This window comes from Oncorhynchus tshawytscha, linkage group LG09 (assembly GCF_018296145.1).
Source record: "Oncorhynchus tshawytscha isolate Ot180627B linkage group LG09, Otsh_v2.0, whole genome shotgun sequence".
Classification (NCBI taxonomy): Eukaryota; Metazoa; Chordata; class Actinopteri; order Salmoniformes; family Salmonidae; genus Oncorhynchus; species Oncorhynchus tshawytscha.
In genome coordinates this window covers 29,681,732-29,694,667 of record NC_056437.1, presented here as the reverse complement: position 1 = coordinate 29,694,667, position 12,936 = coordinate 29,681,732, and the positions used below count along the sequence as shown (strand labels likewise).

Sequence of the window (12,936 nt, the reverse complement as noted above, 5' to 3'; positions counted from 1 at the left end):
CCCACAACCGAGGCTTCGCAAGCACCATGCACTACCAACTGAACTACACAGGAGCTACACCAAGCACAGTGACAATGAAATGTTTGTGTACAGTGGTGTCACAGCAAAGTATGATGTAAGAGTGTTCAATGTGAATGCTGCAGCTGCTCTCTGTCCTTTGTTGTGGTATGTGAGCAAACTGTAAAACCAAATCTAGGCGCTTGTCTCAAGAGTATATTGAAAGTGTTGGTTTTTTTTGGGGGGGGGGGGTGACTTCCCCTCGCTGGCTCTGTCAATGGAGGTGTTGAATATTCCTCGTGTTTATACAAGCATACAGTCTAATATTTAATCAGTTTTTGTGCTGAGGTCTTCATCATTCAATAATGCCTCAAATATACAACGGAAGACATGTACAAAGTTGAGAAACACAAATGTAAACTTTTGAATTTATTTGGCATGACTGATATTTTCAACAGAATTGTTATTCAAGTGGGTTGCAGTTAAAATGACTTTTTAACACACAAATCAAAAACCGCATACCACCATACACTCCTTCAAGGCCAAGTCATCTCTTTCAGCTAAAGGAGATTAAAAAAGGCCGAACTTGAGTTTTCAGCAATTTAAGGCTGTGTGCAGCAGGGCAAGTCTGGGGAATACCAAATATATGGTTTGGGTCACTGTACCACACAGGACCCAGCCTTTCATTAATTTATAAGTATAGCAGAGAAACTCCCCAAAAAATGTTTACTTTGGTGATGTTTCCTTGATGCCTGCTCTGACGACACAATAGATTGAAGAAATTAGTTGCCCATTCTTTTACAGTGCCGTAATTATATAAGCGTAAAAATCTAATTTTAAGAAATTGTTATCAAGTAATTTGAAAAGGTAATGCATGTGTTACTACATAATCATTTATCTAAAATATTATGTATTTTAAAGTACACACAGACTTCTCATTGTAAAAAAGGATTAAATCAAAATATATAATCAAGTCGAGTGTTTACATATAATAGGTAAAGACCACTTGCATCTGGAATTAAATGGATTATAAAATATCCAATGCCAAATGTCTCTTTTGGATCATAAATACCAAACCAAGCATCTTTAGTCTGCAGTACAGAATGGCATTGAGCTGCAAAGATACAAGGGAATATGTATGGTGTATAACATTTTAAAAAGTTAACAAAATTGCACTTCTTAATTTAACCTTTATCACCTGTTATACATGTCATGGCAGATTACCTGTTAAGAAACCTATGACATTCCACCAGAACCCATTTATTATCGGGTAGTGGTGGAGGGGGGGCAATCCATCTGTTTGAGAAGACAAAGACTTCCACACAGAGGAAGTGCAACTTTAGTTCTCAAGTGCTAGACTCTGTAGGTTTCCACCACATGTGTCATCCAGTCAGCAGATTAACTATGACTTATAAAACAGGTGTCCATCAAATGCAATATTTTATATTAAATTCAACCAGCTGACCCTGTAGCCCTTAAGGACATAAGGTGCACAGACCCCATATGATGTCACCAAAGGCACGAGGCAAACGACAGAACTAGTCATTCCAATAACCACCAGGCACTGAAAGAATCCTGCTAGAGTGGTTTGGATAAAATATGTAGGCACTCTCCTCAGGTAGGCATCTGCCCTGCAGCAGAGGCATATACCTTTCCACAACACTACCCCACAAGCATGTTCATACAGCCCATGCAACATTAGTAACTGTTAGGGTTGCAGCTATTAGTCATACATACTTTCCATTACACCTAGATAAGTTAACACAGTTAGCCTCAAATGAGTAGCATCACTGCTGACATCTGGTACCTTCAAAACACATACGTACCTACATGAGGGAGGTAACGCTAAACAGTAGAGGATTTTTATGACATCCTAATGTGTAGCATTAATCAGCACATAGATTTCTGTGACAATATAACATGGAATGCATTTTCCTTGTGGTTTCTGTTTGACTTCAGACAAAAAAAAAGAGAGTTTATTACACATAAGCAGGTAAGCAGACAGAAGTTTGACTTTTGGGGGGAGGGGTCTCAATAATCACTCATAAAAATATTGCTTCCCAACTTCTTCCAACAACAGCAATACAAATGGAAGATTCATCTTTGGGATCTGTTTACCTAGCAGACACAGACATCCAAATCTGTATTCAATCTGAGACAATCAGGACTTTGTTTTAACAAGAAAGCATTGTGTGCAATGGCAAGCTCATGGCTTTACAGAGTAAGAGAGAGAGGAGTGTGAGTAACTGAAAGAGCAATAGGAGAGACTGATCTAATCAGTGTGCCTGTGTTTGGGGTAACAGTGTCATACATACACCCACCCTTGCTTCTCTCATTCCAGTAAGGCTAGTTCAGCTGATGTCCTGCGACCCCAGGTTATGAGCCACGTTAGATGCAAACTGTATATCTTATTGACAGCTCTAATGCAATAAGACAATAACTATAATGGCACAGGGGATGAACAAAATGTTTAACACGGTAGATATTGATTGACATAAAATTCCTGTGATTCACAGATGAAAACAAGGGCAAAGTTAACAGAAAACATTCAACACACAAGACTGGCCTGATGAAGGAGAAATGCAAAGCAGATGTAATCTTCTTAAACATGTAGCTGTAACATGACACTTAAGGCAGCTGAGAAGACCATCGAAATCCCTTGGCATCTTCATTTTGGTTCTTGATTTCAGAGGTACAAAAAAAATCCATAGGAAGGTTGATGGCATCAATTAAAACCATATCTTAGTTGAGAGGACCTCTTGACAATCAATTAATATAGAAGCCAGGCAAAGCTAACATTGGCGAGGGTTAGAACGTGGAAGGCCTATTGGGAGCCAAAATGGCCTAGCCAATCATTTGAGTCTCTTCCCCCAGTCCCCCTGCAGTCTAGGCGCAAAGTTATAACAGAACACACTTCTTGTCATTCTTCTTGGTAACGGGGTAGAGCACAGCTCGCACAGCCTCTGCAAACACCTCCCTCACGCCTTCCTGCATCAGAGCTGAGCACTCCAGGTATTTGACAGCACCAATCTGCTTGGCTAAGGCATTGCCCTGCTGTTGGGTGGTGGGGGTCAGGCCGTGCTCCTTCAACTTCTTTACCGCCTCCGTATCTCCACGCAGATCCTGCTTGGTGCCCACCAGCAGCACTGGAACTCCGGGGCAGTGGTGGGATACCTCTGGGTGCCACTTGTGCCGTACGTTGGCATGAGAGGAGGGGCTGCCGATGGAGAAGCAGATGATGAAGACGTTGGTCTGGGGGTAGGAGAGGGTGCGCAGGCGGTCGTATTCCTCCTGGCCTGCCGTGTCCCACAGGTTGAGGCTGATGGCGCGGCCGTCCACACTTATCTGGGCGCTGTAGTTGTCGAACACGGTGGGAATGTACTCCTCTGGGAAGGCGTTGGTGGTGTAGGAGATGAGCAGGCAAGTCTTACCCACAGCGCCATCACCCACCACCACACACTTTATGGTCTGCATGCTTCCCTCAGCCACACTGGCGACTAGGGTGCCTGAAACAAGGGGCAATGAGAGTGAGTCAAGAAAGGGAAGAAATATGACCATAAGTTCTGACAGTGAACTCAGAGGATAAAACAAAGTGTTTTTCAACACTTATTTTCAATGTGGTCCTCAATGTAAAGAGGCAGAGATGGTTTACCAACACACAGTAAGATAAAAACACATAACTAGAACATTCGCAAGAATATAGCTAAATGCATACAACAAATGATAGCCAAATATTAACGTTACCTAGATAAAGTTACTTGCTCAGCTAGCTACTTCGTTAGCAAACAAGATAGCTAGTTCACTTTATTTATCGTTAGCTAGAAGAAAGTTATACTATTTACTTTGCGAGTTAAGTAGACAAACACAGTAGTATAATTGAATGAAATTAAAATGGTTATGTACAGGAAGGACAGCCGACTGTTTTAGCTAGCTATCCGGCAGGAAAACCAGATAGCAAGCTAGTTGGCTCAAAGTTATCTAACTAGCCACCTAGCACGCGCTTGTTTCCGTAGCTAGATAACGTTAGCTAGCTATGAACTTTAGCTAGCGTTAGCCACAGCTACACGCTAAACTAAACGCTAGGTTGTAAAATTGTCCGAGAATAAGAATAACTTGTTGGAAATCATCTGTAACCAGGCTAAATTAAGAACACAACTCACGATGAATTTAGTAGGGAAGTTGAAATGTTCCATTAACTGAGCTGAAAGTCAGGTTATTTGATAAATTACCCCACCACTTCTTGTCTCGCGCCCTCCTCCTTTCGTTGTTGTAGCAAGTATTTCATCCGGGGATTCTTGCCCAAATTGTATTGTGTTCTGGTTGTTGTAGTAGCTAGCTTCTACACTACAGTCTGTGTACAGTGGAGGAGTCAGTTATTTAACAAAAGCCACACAGATAACAGACCAAATTACATTTTCGTGGTTGTATTGTTTTGTGTAGAGTTGGAACTATCATGAATACAAGGTACGAAATATAGAAACTTTCAATGCATTTTCAATTAATCAAGTCACCTACAAGCACACAAACCCCATCAAAGTGGGTTTTATTCCTGACCAGATCCTTCTCTGTTCATCCCCACCTCATCCATTCACGCCATATTCAAGCATCTTGTTGAATATACCACCTCATCCATACATAATTTTTCCTTTATTTTGCAACATTTTATTATTACAGGTAAATTCACCAGACCCATTGGGTGTTCTTTTATTACCTACCTCATAATATTAATCACACTTTCAGTAGTAAATCATTATAAAAAATAGATGCATCTATTAAATTAGCTGAATAAAAAAACAGCATACAGAGTGATGAGCAAACATTTCCAATTATTTCATTACCTTGAATAATATGTCTAGCATAGTAATAGAATATTCTACTTTCAAACTTTCACCACAGTTCTCAGTTCAACATAATTCAGGGTAGCCTACTCAGCTAAAGCCAAGGAAGTGTGATATTACTAATACTTGTAATTTTCTTGAATCCCAATTGGAATCTGTTCATATTAGATCTGAGGGTTTTTGTGTATGTCTGGGTCATAGACCGAGTGGGTGTGGGCGGCCTCACTTCCACATGGATAGTGGAGTTGGGAGCTTCGACCTGTGGCCAGGCAACTTTTTAACTGGGGTTTTTGTTACTGTGGACCGGCTGCTCCTGTCCTTATTCACAGCCGTAGCAGCAATGACAGCACAGTGTATGACCTTGGCACTGGAGGTCACGGCAGGGTATAGAGGTATGACAGTCAGGGTGCAGGGGCAGCCGCTTGGACACACACAGAGCTGACTCCATCACTGGCTACACTTTGACTTCCATCTCCCACCACTTTAGCTTCGTTTTTATCTGCTTCTTCTCCTCTGACTTTTCCCTCTCATTATAATTTGCCATCTTCCTCTCCATTTCCTTCTCTTTCTCATTGACCTACCTTTTCCCCTCTCTTCCTTATGCTTTACCTTCTCTATTTCCCTCTCATTCCCTCCCATGATCTCTCCCTCTCCAGCCATCTCTCTTTCCTGCTCCTTTATCTTCTCCTTCGGTTTGTCTTTTTCTAGTAGTCGACAAAGTGGATTATTTTTTTGTCTGCTCATTCAGATAAATAATTTTCTCCCCAACAATCGCTTCCTGTCTGACCTCAGTATAATCTCTGGAGGTGGATAGAATTGGGGAACGCATTGAGTCTCTGAGAGGGAGAAGTGAGGACCATGTGGAGGCTGCCTCTGACCTGCCCTGCATTTTGGGGATGGCAGAGGCTGTGGAAGTGGGGATGGCAGAGGCAGTAGAAGAAAGGGTGGAAGTGGGGCTAGCAGGGTGTGGACGCCCTGCTCCTGGGCAGAGTTTTTCTCTGCAGCCCAGAAGCTGGTGTACATAACTTTTTGTTTGCATGTTATCCCCCTGGACCTGGGGTGCTGCCGCTCTGTGGACCTGGGGTGCTGCTGCTCTGTGGACCTGGGGTGCTGCAGCTCTGTGGACCTGGGGTGCTGCCGCTCTGTGGACCTGGGGTGCTGCCGCTCTGTGGACCTGGGGTGCTGCCGCTCTGTGGACCTGGGGTGCTGCCGCTCTGTGGACCTGGGGTACCTGCCGCTGTCCTGCTCCTGCTTGTCCCTCAACTGTGAGTAGCAGTGGGCACTCTCCAGAGATGACTGTGGGCTGTCCACCGGAGGTGTGGTCTCCTGGGCAGGCATACTGTTGATGGGGTCAGAGGGGGGAGCAGCCACAGTCTGCTGAGGCTTTGTCTGGGGTGGTGGTCCCATCTCCAGTGATGAACAGGTGGCTATGGAGCAACATCTCCCTGTCCTGTCCCAGTCCCTTTCCATCCTCCCCCCTCTGCTCGCTTCTGTTCCTGAAGCTCCCTCTTTGCATTCTACTGAAACACAATCAGAAGTGTAATCAAATTAGAATAATCATTTAGGGCAAATAAAAGTACATCGATGGAGGTCTTGCCAACCAGCACACATGCATTATTGTAGCAAAATAATATTCATTCATATCAATGGGAGAAGTGAAAATATGGTTGAACTCAAACAGATGCTGCTTAGTTGCTGACTTCTAAAGATGTCTGAAAGCGAATGTTGAAGGAGTAAAAGATGCTGCAGGCCTCCTCCAGCTTGAACGTGAATTATTTTTCAGGAAGCACTTACCTACAGAAAGGATTTGATTTTCTGTTGGAGAGCAGATTGTCTGAATTCTCATCTCTAGTGCAGTTAGTCTGCTGTGCAGCTGAGACAGATGCCCATGCACCACATCCACAGACAGTCTGATGGGTGAGAGAGAACCGCAAGAGGTGAGATTAGTCTGTAAAGGGACCTAACATTGTTATTAACAATGGACTGAATGAGTGAATTAATGGATGAAGGAATGGCTCAATAAACCAACCCACCCACATAACTGATTACTTTACATCTGTTTTTGAGCTGGGTAAACCCATCAAACATGCGAAAACTGTTAGTCGTGGCCAAAAACATTGGCACCCTTGCACTTTTTTCAAATAATGCACATTTTCTTCTAGAAAACTGTTGAAAAAAAATAAACAATTTGGTATCCACGTATGGCTTTGGTTTGCATTTGAACAAAACAAAACAAATCGTAATAACATACCAAATGTTAGCATATTACACAAAGAAATTCTAAAACGGCACGGACAATGTTATTGGCACCTTCTAGAAGTAGTTTGAAATAATTAGATTTCAAGCAGGTGATGCTCTTTTACTTTGGAATTGAACTCACATATGGTGAGTTGCAGGTGCCTACAATTTATAAATAACTAATTCAACCAGCTTTAACAGAGGAAAGGACTCATTCTACTGTTTTGCGGCACAATGTATGCTGCAATGAGCATGGAGAAAATAATTATGAGGTCAGACACAAGATTGTAGCCAAGCATGGACAATCTCAAGGCTACAAGTCCATCTATAGAGTTGTTCCTGTTTCCACTGTACGTAATGTTATCAAGAAGTTTAAGGCCCATGGCACTGTAGCCAACCTCCTTGGACGTGGCAGCAATAGAAAACTTGATGGAAGATTGCAGCAAAGGATTGTTTGAATGGTGGAGAAAGCACCTCGATCAACTGCCACACAGACCTTCAGACACAAGTTACGACAATTAACTCACACCATCCATCACCAACTCAATGAATGGGGGTTATATGGTAGGACACCCAGGAGGACCCCACTGCTGAGAGAGAGACTTAAGAAAGCCCGACTGCAAAAAAAACACATCTGAACATGCCAAAATCCTTCTGGGAGAATGTCATGTGGACAGGTGAGACCAAATTAGAGATTTTTGGTAAAGCACACCATCTCCATGTTTACAGAAAACAAAATGAAGCTTTCAATGAAAAGAACACCTTCCCTACAGTCTAACATGGAAGTTTGGGGATGTTTTTTAGGGTTGCTTTGCTGCCTCTGGTACTGGGTGCCTTGAACGTGTGTATGGCATCATGAAACCAGGAGAATACAAAGGCATTTTGGAGCGCAATGTCGGACCCAGTGTCAGAACGCTGGGTCTCCGTCAAAGGTCATGGGTCTTCCAGCAGGATAATGACCCCAAACACACTTCAAAAAGGACTCAGGAATGTTTCAAGACAAAATTCTGGACTGTTCTGAAGTGGCCAGCACTAAATCACATTGAAAACTTCTGAAAACAGCAATTGGGAGAAGGCACCCTTAAAATCTGGGAGAACTGGAGCAGTTTGGACAAGAGGAGTGGGCCAAACTTCCAGTACAGTAAAGGAAGCTCATCGATGGCTGTAGGAAGGGCTTGATTGCAGTTATTTTGACTAAAGGCTGTGCTACCAAATTTAGTCTAGGGTGTCAATCATTTTGTCAATGCAATTTCTGTTTATTTTCTCAATTAAATGGATATATTAAGTTCTGAATCAAAAACAAAGGTTCTGTAATATTAACAGTGAAATAAAGAATAGTGGAGACCAAATACTTTGGTCAATTTCAACTTATATTTGGGGAAAATTGTGAGTTACTTGAAAACTGCAAGGGTGCCAATATTTTTGACCACAACTGTATAATGCTAATTATTTTCTGTTTTAAGCATGTGAGAACTATGTCAGCAACTGGTCATGAAGCACTCATAACATCCTAAGTAGGTCACTGACCTGGAGGCTGGACCCACATGGCTCAGCTTGAGGGCAAAGGACAGCAGTGTTATGTCTTTCCTAATGGCTTCCTTAGAGGGGACAGACATTATTATTTCCTTTCTGAGAGACCCAAGCAGGATGGCTGTAAGAGTCGAGGCTGGCTCTAACCTTTCGGGGGCCCTAAGCGAGATTTTGTTGGGGGGCCCCCCCATCTCGCGGTAAATTATTTAAGTGGCCCCTCTCTTGTCAGCGGAGATAAACATTTACTTTTTAAAGTAAATTTCCTGAAATTCTACATATTTTGCCATGGGGCAGATTTTACAACAATTTGAATGCAATTCTACTCATTTTGTGATGGAGCAGAGAGAAAACATTTGCAGTTTTACAGCTTATTTCCTGCAATTCTACACATTTTGCCATGGGGTGGAGACATTTCTTTGCAGTTTTAAATGCCTACAAGAGAGAATTCACTTTTTTTCTTCAGCTGAAAGACAATGTCCATAGTTTGCCCATGATGTTGCAAAATTATTTAAAATAAGTCATTGTTTTAGTCAAAGTATGATATATTTGGGATGGAAGTGGGAAATTGAAGTGGTAACTTTGGATATTATCCGTGCCAATGTTGTGTGTTTCACCTATGCTATGACCTGCTAATACTTTTCAGTCTACGTTTCTTTTCAGGACAGTTTAATTTGAATGTTACCACCCACCAGCATGGCATTGTTTATTAATCAGAAACACCTGCAAAGTTTTTCCCCTTCGCGAATCTCGACCGAGCTATATAATAATCTTCAGCTGAGCCAAACAGCTTTTTGTCGTAACGTACACTTGGTCACCTGAGTCATGGAACAAATTAAAACAGGGGGTGCAAAATTATGCTTTTTTGTTGTTGTTCCCCCCCTAGCAAATTATCATAATCCATTGGATAATTTGTCAAGTTTCACTTATTTTTGAGCTAGTCTGTATTAAATAATATATATGACCAATTTATAAATGGTAAAATTGTGAGTGATATCATTGCATTTTGGAACCCAGCTCCCCAAGATGGTTTTGAACACACTCCACTGCTTTGATCGGTGCAGCTAGAAATCACAAGTGTCTATCCTATAATGATGGCACCTGCAATAGAAAATGTGTTTATCTATTTTGTGCGGTTGTTACATTTGTGTTGGTGTTTCGTGTCCAATGCGCTGAGGGTGTTGTTACATATAGTATAATTTGCGGCGTACATCAAGAGCAAAGTCATTGACGCCATCACTTCCCCTAGCTGTGAGAACCATGGCATGAGCACAGGCTGACGTGGCATTGCTGTAGCGCAGCCTGCCAGAAGCCTACCAAAGGTTGCACTGTGTCCATTACAATGTAGAATCTAGTCCAAACCGTTCAATAGATAAGCTATCCATATTACCGGAGCTTAATTTTATTATTTTGATGTGAGGCCGCAATATATAGAAAATGCCAAAACTTTGGAGATAACAATAGATGGCAAAATAAAATATTTTCCATATCCATCTGTGGTGAAGATTTCCCTAAATACTTATGACAAATCCATCTCCAGAACCAGCCACAGCCTAGCCAGCTGGCTAATCTTTTGAATACAGTGTAGCAACAACATAACATTAGCTAGATAGATAAGGTTAGCATGCTAGCTAGCTACACTGACAGCTGTCAGTGCCCTATTTCTTGTTATTTCTCCACTCCACGTGGAAATCCACAACATTCCAACCCCCAATTCGTGAATATGTATTAGCAGCCTGCATCATTCTTTGGACGTGGAACCTAAACAAGAAATTACGCTATAGGACAGGAATTACGCCAAACTAGGGCCGGCATTGCACTCTGGTGTGGGCCTCTGAAGCTAAATTCCCGACAACTCAAAAAACAATTCATGACTTATGCCATGTTAAAATGACATCGGAGTGAGAATGACTAACAAAATCAATGGGGGCCCGCTGGAGGTCAGGGCTCCTGGGCGCATCCCCTGCGTGCCCAGTCAGCATGCGGCCATGATTACTTAGATAGCTGGCTAGACTAACTACCAATCAAAGATTTGACATGGCTAATTTTCAGCTAATTGAGTGACTGACATAATGAGAGAAATTGCTGATGCACAACCAAATTTTGAAATTGCACCTGGTGTTTTTTACTTTTCTTACTCTCAATAATAAGTTGAGACCCCGACTGAGTTTGGGGAGGGTTGGGGGCCTAACCGACTGCTTATGTCGCATATTGTCACGATCGTCGTAGTGAGGAGACCAAGGCGCAGCGTAATGTGAATACATGATACTTTTAATAAAGTTAGACACTAAACAAACTATACAAAATAACAAAACGAACATGACGCTATGATACAAAAGTGCAAATACAGGCAACTAGACAAAGATAATAGCCCACGAAATACCCAAAGAAGATGGCTGCCTAAATATGGTTCCCAATTAGACAACGATAAATAGCTGCCTCTAATTGAGAACCAATCTAGGCAACCATACACATACATAAACACCTAGAGAGCAAACAACCCCATAAACCTACAAAACCCCTAGACAGTACAAAAACACATACATCACCCATGTCGCACCCTGACCTAACCAAAACAATAAAGAAAACAAAGAATACTAAGGTCAGGGCGTGACACATATGCCTGAAAGGAGTGTTTTAACATCCATTTGTGAAGTATTTAGCAGAGTTTTACCATTACCACATAATGCAACAGGTTCATGTCTGGCTGGTTGGCTTTGGTGTCAGCGAGTTTGAGCAGAGAGGCGACGCGGAACCCAGCAGCATTACCTGTGTAACCTCCCTGTTGATGAAAGTCATAAGGTGTGACACGATCAGATCATTCCCTCCCACTTCCACTCATTCATACACATGCACTCAATACATTTGGAAAGAAGAGAGAATAATGGTTTTCAATATGTGTCTCCATTGGCTGTCTAGGTGCCAGATGACTGCTACTTGCGGCATTCATGTAGTTTCCTGCTCTCGGGACCAGCCGTAGGATGGAGTGCAACTCTTGGAAGCTCAAAAGCTCTAAGAAAGAGAGTAATATCACTAAGATCAAATCAACAGGCAAGTCAAATAAATCTTCTAAGAAAGTTCAGGGATCTGAGAAAAACAATGGCAATCACTCTGGCTCTTGCTCACCTGTGGCTGCAGACACCATGCAGCATGCTGAAATACACAGTGAAGACCAGCCACCAAAAAAAATGTAATCACCTGGGCACCTCCACTACTAGGAGCATGAAGAGGTCAGAGTCTTCAAGATGGTTATGCTCCGCCTGGTATGCCCTCAGACGTCTCTCCTACAGAACAGGACACATGACTCAGTACTCTGTAGGACAGAAAACCATGTAGACATAAAGACCTCTAAATACAGACAGATGATATGGAGAGATAGACATAACTCCACTGTACCTCAGGCAGCATTTTGCACAGTTCACTGAGCATGTCACTCCCATAATGCTGCCCAGCCCCCTATCTTCCACCATCTCCCTCACTGCATTGTGAAGACATGAGACAACAGTTATAACATGGGTCATACCTCTGTCTCTAATATTTGTTTGGCCAGGGACATGTTACATGGCAGGGATTACATTTTAAAAATGTCTGATAGTGACATTATTTTGCAAGCCTGATGAAAGTGGCCTTAAATTATGCTTCCCACCTCTTGAACTGCTGGAGGAAAATCCCTAGTTTCATACTGTGCTTACTTGGAGGCATCACCAGAAGTCAGACATACAGAAACAGATAATAACAGTCAGAACAACAATCAACATTGTTGCTTGATCCTGAAACACCTCTATTATTCCCCAAATGCTGTCCCTTTTCATAAATTGAGCCTCTTTTTTTATCCTCCCTTTCTTACATGTCACAGTCCTTCCTTTCTTCACTTTCCTACCCTTGTTATTTCACTCTAATTCCTAAAGATGTCATCCTATGGCTGTTTATGTGGAAACACTGTCACCACCGATAAATCCACTACAATTGAGAATTTCAATAAGCATATCTCTACGGCTGGCCATGCTTTCCACCTGGCTGCCCCTGTAACAGTATAGCTTCCGTCCCTCTCCTCGCCCCAGCCTGGGCTCGAACCAGGGAACCTCTGCACACATCAACAACTGACATCCATGAAGCATCGTTACCCATCGCTCCACAAAAGCTGCGGCCCTTGGGAACCACTACTTCAAGGTCTCAGAGCAAGTGACATCACCGATTGAAACGCTATTAGCGCGCACCACCGCTAACTAGCTAGCCATTTCACATCGGTTACACTCACCCCCCTTTTTGACCTCCTCCTTTTCCGCAGCAACCAGTGATCCGGGTCAACAGCATCAATTTAACAGTATAGCTTCCG

At 42.5% G+C, this 12,936-nt stretch overlaps 1 protein-coding gene across 10 annotated transcripts; it reads right to left on the bottom strand.

Moving 5' to 3' along the window:
* Positions 1 to 413: 413 nt before the first annotated feature.
* LOC112257750 (rho-related GTP-binding protein RhoG-like) lies at positions 414 to 12,602 on the bottom strand. 10 transcript variants are annotated; one of them, XR_006084078.1, is made up of 7 exons: positions 11,997 to 12,602; positions 11,799 to 11,884; positions 11,275 to 11,612; positions 8,601 to 8,671; positions 6,630 to 6,745; positions 4,227 to 6,355; positions 3,486 to 3,503 (listed from the first exon to the last, which is right to left on the bottom strand). XR_006084078.1 is itself a non-coding variant. In XM_024431564.2 (6 exons), exons 3-6 carry the CDS (start codon positions 11,299 to 11,301, stop codon positions 5,580 to 5,582), a joined length of 990 nt encoding a protein of 329 aa, XP_024287332.2. In that variant the 5' UTR covers positions 11,302 to 11,612; positions 11,727 to 11,884; positions 11,997 to 12,602; the 3' UTR covers positions 4,160 to 5,579. The 10 variants fall into 10 exon arrangements, 8 of the variants coding, with proteins under 8 accessions (XP_042182694.1, XP_042182695.1, XP_024287338.1 ...); XR_002954639.2 differs by lacking the exon at positions 3,486 to 3,503 and having other exon boundaries at positions 4,160 to 4,348; positions 4,513 to 6,355; XM_024431564.2 differs by lacking the exon at positions 3,486 to 3,503 and having other exon boundaries at positions 4,160 to 6,355; positions 11,727 to 11,884.
* Between the last annotated feature and the right edge of the window lie 334 nt (positions 12,603 to 12,936).